The following is a 7,542-nucleotide window of genomic DNA, read 5'->3' on the forward strand; positions in this document are numbered from 1 at the left end:
TCTCTGGGTTTTGTATGTCTAAGTAAGTCTGTTTTCTCAAAATACAGGTGTTTTATGCTTGGCTGCTCTCTACCTTTGTTCTATTCTATAACCTTGCAGAACAGCTTCTGTCTTCAGTATGTTTAAAATGTTAAAACACAGCACCTGATTTTATTGACTGTAATGGAGAAAAAACAAGACATATTTTTCATTTTAGTGCATAAATTCTAGTTACTCAACTCTCATTACTGTTAGGTGGAGTTTCGAAGAAAAAAATGCAAATTAGCATTTGATTATTATTTTTTATGTAAAGAAGCTGTTTTTGAGGTGAATACAGATTTTCTGACCATGATCTGGCTTCACGTCTTAGTTCATCACTCCTCATTAAAAATAATAATAATAATAACATTGCTAAAGTATATTTTCCAATAAATGCAAATTACAAAAATTGTTTGAATGATCAGGAATAGAATTTTAATTCCAGCACTGTCTACTGGAAGATCTAAGATCCAATCAGTTTCTTCTGTGCATTCCCCACCACCTTCACTCTCCAAGGATATCAAGTGTAGTCATATTACATGGAGCTGAGGACAGTAATTTTGATTCAAGTATTGTAAGCAATTTTAGAATGACAAATGACTTCATAGGTAAGAAGATTTAATAAATTTCTTATTGGAATAATTGTGTGACTATTCATTTTCCCTTCTTGCTCACAGCTCTGTTCATAGCCCTGTGAACTCTTCAATAACTCTGGAAAACAAATAATTAGGAGGGAACCATGTGTCTGTATGGTCAAGTACAGCCTTGAATAGTTTCACAGATTTGTTTGGCTACCTCTACTTATTGAATTTTACTTGTCCAAGTGTTTCAGAGGCTCTTGAATTCATTTTAGAATGTGTTTAGGAATTAGCTAGCATTATTAGTTTCTATGGGCTTTTGGTTCTCCAGAAATTGCGTTTTAATAGAGTGGCTCTCTTTCTTTGTATGTTATTGTAAACACATTACAAGTAAACCAGCATGACTGCCTGAAAAGGCAGCCCAAGTGTTTCCAAAGCACTCACTATGTATATTTGGAACTATGCACTGTATTGAATAAGCTGCACTTTGAAACTTTCACACATTTTTTGAGGATACCTCTGAGACTCTCTTGCCCTTTCTCATGCCTGCCAGTACTGACAATCATAATTAAACAATAAGAATTTCTGAGCTGTTGCAAAATTACCAGTGTTTTCATTGTTCTAATGGTATAGCTGCAACTTCATTGCCCACATCCAATTATTCCATTTCCTCCACAGAGGAGAACTTTATTCCTTCTTGGGCTGTTCTATTCTGTTTTAATATAGAACATTTGCAGTGATGTATCCCAGGATAGCAACATACTTCTAAGGATTTTCTGAGAGTAGGTATATGAGTTAACTCCTTCAATTCTGCTTCTTTCTAAGGTGTGACAAATGTCCCCAAAACAAGCAGAAAACCAGGAATGCAGTATTGACTATTTTAATTTTATTTTACTTTCTACTAGCTTAGTTTGAAAGAATTGAAGTGTCTTAATTAAGCATTGTATTGTTAAATGAGTAAAATTATTACTGTCTTATAGATTACGTGTTACTGTCCAAGATGCTGAACAGCTGAGAACAGAAAGAACAGCCCTGGAAAAACAAATCAGAGAGCTTCAGACAAAGTGTGCTAATTTAGAAAGGGAGAAGTACGATGCAGTTGCAAAAGTCCAAGATTGCGTACAGCTCTTAGAAGAAGCTAACCTACAAAAAAGTCAGGTAAGGTTATGGGTGAAAGTATTTCTTATATATTAGAAAATTGAATCACTAGCAGTTGTGAAGTACAAATTTTATTGAATACCTAGATAGGGCCGTCAGAATAGTTACAAGTTTATATTACATGTTAATGGTTAGGAAAGAAAAGCTGAAACTATAGGGACTTTTTTTATATGGTAGACATAAGTCACCAAGAGTGAGCTTTGTGTTCAGATCTTACGTATTCAGAAGAAATCTGAAAAAGTTGCTGAGTAATGAGTCAACAAAGCTGACAGCCAGAAAAAAACTGCAAAGGCATTTGAGTGTGTATGCTGGAACGGCAGATGAAATCAAATATTCTGTACAGCATGCTGAACTTACTGTTTTGCAGTCAGAAAAGGGTCTTAGGAACACATTTATGGGATCCATAGTGTCACTCAATACAATTAATAGAATGTTCAGAATGCGATTTTTAAAAATGCTTTTAAACATAGTGCACCTTAACATGCAGTTTTGATCAGTATATTTCAAGTAAGATGGGAGAACTAGGAAAGTGCAGGATTCAACAGTGAAAGCTAGACATGTCAGAGAGGCTGTAACAAAAAAAAAAAAAAAAAAATGATTCAACTGTTACAGGATAATGTTTATGCCGAAAGCATAGATATGAAAACAGTCACATTCAAAATAGAAGAATCCACCAAAGCTTCTAGAGGTAGACTCTAATCCAGCAGGTCTAGAAGCATGTATTGATCAAAAAAAAAAAAAAAAAGTCATCCTGTTTTCCCAGTTCTGAACTTTTCCAAAGTATCAGCTGTTTGCCCTTTAGGATAATAGGGTAGAGGGACTGATAAACTGTTGCTTAATATGGGTGCTTCTTTGTTTTCATGCTGAACTTCAGCTCAAATCAGACTTTTAGCAATCTAATGAATAGTGTTTCCTGGCAAGACAGAACTTTAATGCATGTAATAAACTTTACACATCAGTAAATGAAGTCCAGAGTAGTTAATGACCATGGGAACATATGGAGACTTTATACTTTTTGGGCTAACATGTTGAACAGTCAAGCAGTTAAGGAGATAAACATTTTCTTTTAGTCTGAAGTTGCTTTTCAAACTCAAGGAGCCTCCTGAGAATCTAAATTAACTTTATACTTTTACCTTTTGGAATACAAGAGTTAATGTTGTCTTTTTTGCTCTTGCTGATTTCATTTCTGTAACAAACAAGGAAGATTCTGTCTGAAAGGAGGAGTAATTCTTTAAAGAGATCCTGCTACCTTCTGGCCTGCTTCCAGAAGAGTCAAGTCTTGACAAGACTTACAGGTCCTGGTTGTTACTGTAGTAACCAGTAACTTGTGTGTTTCTTTTTGCTTCACAAAAGAGGGTTCTTTTCTTGTTATAGTCTTTCTTCCTGTATATTTATAGTAACTTAGGATACACTTTTGGTGGCATTTTTCTGACATGCTAATTCCTTTCCATATTCATTCATAACTTACTGTGTCTTACTTGCTTTATGCCCTGATCTTCTACAGTTCCCTTCAGCTGTTAGGCTAATATTCAAAACTGAAAGAAAAAAATGAAGTTTTATGTCCTCCTTTGCTGGCTACCTTTGGACTTGTTAGTTCCTTTTTCCTAGGAAGACATTTTTATCCTTAAGATCATTTCCCTGGAGCCTGAGTATGAAGAATAAAAGGTAAAAAATTAATACATTTTTTCGGAGTTGAAAAACGAGAAATCACTCTCTCATTTGAAAATTACTGGTAAGAAGTGTAAATCAGGTTTCTAGTCTGCTACATACTGGTACATCAAAGCAGTGTTTTTCCCACCATTTTTGACAGAAAAAAAGTGGCCCAGTAGAATTTATTGTGATGCAAATTATGAATCTGAGACATTTAATGAACTTCTACAGATAAGTAAGTGGCTCGTTACAAGTTTAGTGTAATGTTTTAGGAAGAAAAAAATTGAATTTGCAGGCACTTGTTAATTTCTTGCACTGGCTAAAGCCAGGAAGTTTATGAATTAACAGAATAAAAAATGCAGCCTAATATGTACGTTTAGTGAACTGTGTGTCTTACACTGTTGCCACAGAGGTTTCTCCTTGATCTGTAAGAGATTATGGGAGGCAGTAAAGGGTTGTCACAGTGCTCCTTCTTTTATGTTAACATTGTAAAGCACACAAAGCTAAGCTTACAAAATGAGATCAGAAGAATTCTAAGAGTACTTTGAGAAACAAATCACAAATTGAATGGGAGCAGTAAAAGAGAATATGACATATGATGCACCATGTTACTGATTGTAGTGAGTAACCTTCTACAGGCTGAATTTGTATCAACGTTGTATTAGCAATGGTTTTCATGTCTTTCTCCCTTTACATCTACTTGTTCTTAATGTGCCACTGTCCTGGTTTCAGTTAGGACAGTTATTTTTCCTCCTAGTAGCTGGTAGGGTGCTGTGTTTTGGATTAGGATGAGAAAAGTGCTGATAACATGCTGATGTTTTAATTGTTGCAGAGCAGTGCTTATGTTAAGCCAAGGACTTTTCAGCTCCTCGCTCTGTCCTGCCAGCGGGCAGGCTGGGGGTGCAGCAAGAGCTGGGAGGGGACAGACCCAGGACAGCTGACCCAGACTGGCCAAAGGGGTATTCCATACCATCTGACGTCATGCTAAACAATATATAGGGGTGGCTAGCCGGGGTGGGAGCTAGCTGCTCGGGGATAGGCTGGGCATCAGTCAGTGGGTGGTGAGCAATTGCATTGTGCATCACTTGTTTCGTACACATTATTATTATTATGTCTTAATAAACTTGTCTTTATCTCAACCCACAGGCTTCACTTTCCCATTTCTCTCCCCCATCCCAGAGAGGGAGGGGGGAGGGTGAGCGAACGGCTGTGTGGTGTTTAGCTGCTGGCCAGGTTAAACCACAACAGCCACCTAGGATTTTTTTCATCTATCCCATCAAGAGATCTGTATTACCTTCCATAATCTTTCCAGACTAGTATCTTGTGTTCTACTTTAACATTACTATCTTCATCCTCCTCTGGAAAGGCTCCTTACTAGACTTTTCTTCTGTGATTCTCACCATCCTTTTGTGCTGAAGAGCTGTTTGGTTCATTGTTATCCACTGTGAAATGGATTACGTATTCATTCATTGATTACTTGTGAATTTTCATTCTTTTAGTTTTCTAGAAGATGAGTAATTTAGTGCATCAACAGCAAAAAATGCTCAGATGTGTGTAGGAATACGTGAGTGTGTATTCAGATTCTTAATAGAGAATTCAGGTATGCAGATTCTTAACAGATCTTTCTATGTGACATTTCTGTTTGTGTTCTTGATGGATATTGTTGTCAGCTGCTCTAAAGTGCAAGCCAAAAAGTTCTTTTGAACGGTGATTATGTGTGGTTTCTTCTCTCACTGCTAGATACTATGTCATGACTGAAATATTTTCAGTAGTATTTCAAGTTCTTTTTTTTTTTCTAGGCACTGTTTGGGGAGAAACAAAAGGAAGAGGAAATAGAAAAGATGAAAAATGAAATGTCTCAGCTTGCAGAAGACACTGCTGCAAGAATTAGGAAGGCAGTAAGTTATGATGTTTAGAAAGAATCAACTGTGAACTTACAGAGTTAAATCTGACATAATTATGTATTATGAATATGCATATTATGCATGATCAAATCAATTGTTTTCTTACAAGTGTTTGATAATATAGGTAGCAGGGGCAGCATACTGACAGTACTGTACTATTCAGCTTTATCATCTAGAAAGTTACTCTTCCAACCCAGATGATACTGGTTTAGCTCTCATGAACCAAAACTGTTCCTGTCAATGCACATACTGGTATAGAGAAGGTGAACATGCAAAGATTGGCATCTATTTCAGAAATTCTATTCAGTAGCACGTTAACAGATGTTAACGTCTGTTAGTTGTATTGGTATCAATGTATTCAGTTTATGAATATATGGCCTCATCTTGGAAGTTACTGATGCTTATCATATACAGTCAGATGATAGAAACTGTTGAGAGTTATACTGTCACTTTTTTGGCATCTCGGTATTTCAGAATATTCCTCTTGGCAAATAAGACTTCTACCAAGTACAGCTAATAGTAGAAGTATCCCAGTTCGCTTCAAAACCAGCATTCAGTAGAGAAATGACTTCAAAGATTTTACAGTCTGTGTCCTTATGATTGTTATTGTTTTTATGTGTGGCTGAAAAATTGAAGCTCTTTTGATAACGGACTGTTCACAAAATTAGTTTTGTTTATGTTGTTTCCCATCTGCGGTTAAAATGCATTTACCTGGAAGTTCTCAATAACTACACACATGTCAAATAGATATGCTTTATTTTAAGGCATACTCCAGAGGAAATAGAAGCTTGTTGTATAAATGTGTTAACAAGGTCTTTTATTTCAAGTAGAAAACAGTGTAAATCAATTACCTAGTTTGTAAGTTTTCAGTGGTGCCATTGATTGTGCTTCCTTTCACTGTCTTCACTATGACACAATGTATGTGTTTATTGTTTAGGGATGAAAGGATTCTTTTTATTTCCACTCCTTAAATTTCTAGAGGTTTCAGAAACATACTACATAAATTTTTGAAGCCTTTAAAATGAGGATGAAAATGGTTTATGCATTCTACTTGTTCATTACCCAAAAGAACCACAAAAATTACGTGGATTACTTAAAACTGCAGTATTTAATGTCATGCGTGGTTTGGAGAAGGTGTGAGAGCAAAAGAGCAGGTAGGATAACCACTCAGTCTAGTTATGACAACACTTTACTAATGAGAATTTAGAAATTTAGAAATGTCTTTGTTCTTATTTTGACATAATCCCAGGAAAAGTGAATCTATCAAAAGCATTAAAAGTAAAATCTGAGAATATGAGTTGTCATGTTTCTCCAGGAGTTAACAAATATTTTTGAAAGTACATGTTAAACAAGTTGCAGATATCTTGCACCTAATGGACAGCAGCTTTCTGGTAGTCTTAACAGTTTGTTTTGTAAGGCCTTGTTGTGATGTCTGTCTTTCTGCTTTTTTTCAAAACACCCTCAGTTAAAGTAATATGGATTGATAATAAGCATTCTTCTAACATTGATATAGAAAGATTTATCAGTTGTTACAGTCTCATTATTTTTATATATAAGCATCACACACACACAATATATATTTCAGGCAGCAGCCTCAAGTTGTGTCAGGGGAGGTTTGGATTGTATATCAGGAAGAATTTCTTCACGGAAAGGGTGGTTAGGCCTTGAATAGGTTGCTGAGGGATGTGGTAGAGTTACCATCCCCTGATGTATTGAAGAGATATGTGGACATGGCATTTAGAGATGTGGTTCAGTGGTGGACTTGTGTTAGATAGACGGTTGTAACTGATGATCTCAAAGGTCTTTTACAACCTAAAATAATTCTGTGATTCTCTATGTAAAAACAGGATGGAAAAATAGTTCACAGGATTTTTTTCTTTCTTTTTTCATTTTTGATCGCAGGTAGACTCTGCAAAGAAACAATATAATGTACAGATTTCTCGACTAACAGAAGAACTTTCAGCTCTCCAAATGGTATGGTCTTGACTTACAAAAGTATTTTTGATAGCAAAACATTTGAGACTTTTTTGTTGCTTATCAAGTTAAACACTAAAGTAAAAGTAAATCAAGTAAAATCCTACATCTCATGATATTACTAGCAGTTTGGTGAAGAGAGAGGATTCTTTGTTTTAGACAAAGGTATCAGAGCTTTGATATTATTATATTATTATTTATAGAATGGTGATTATCTTTAGTATTACTTAGAAGTTACTAGTGATTAGTTCTCCTACTCT

The 7,542-nt window shown here is 35.5% G+C and overlaps 1 protein-coding gene across 4 annotated transcripts in view; it reads left to right on the forward strand.

Annotated features, from left to right (window-relative positions):
• SCLT1 (sodium channel and clathrin linker 1) overlaps positions 1-7,542 on the forward strand; it is a 42,227-nt gene that overhangs the window by 14,097 nt on the left and 20,588 nt on the right. For all 4 annotated transcript variants that reach the window (XM_035323666.1, XM_035323667.1, XM_035323668.1 and 1 more), the window contains 3 exons: positions 1,577-1,754; positions 5,204-5,302; positions 7,211-7,282. In XM_035323666.1, the coding sequence (XP_035179557.1) occupies positions 1,577-1,754; positions 5,204-5,302; positions 7,211-7,282 (349 nt within the window). The remainder of the gene's footprint in view (positions 1-1,576; positions 1,755-5,203; positions 5,303-7,210; positions 7,283-7,542) is intronic.

This window comes from Oxyura jamaicensis, chromosome 4 (genome assembly GCF_011077185.1).
Source record: "Oxyura jamaicensis isolate SHBP4307 breed ruddy duck chromosome 4, BPBGC_Ojam_1.0, whole genome shotgun sequence".
NCBI lineage: Eukaryota > Metazoa > Chordata > Aves > Anseriformes > Anatidae > Oxyura > Oxyura jamaicensis.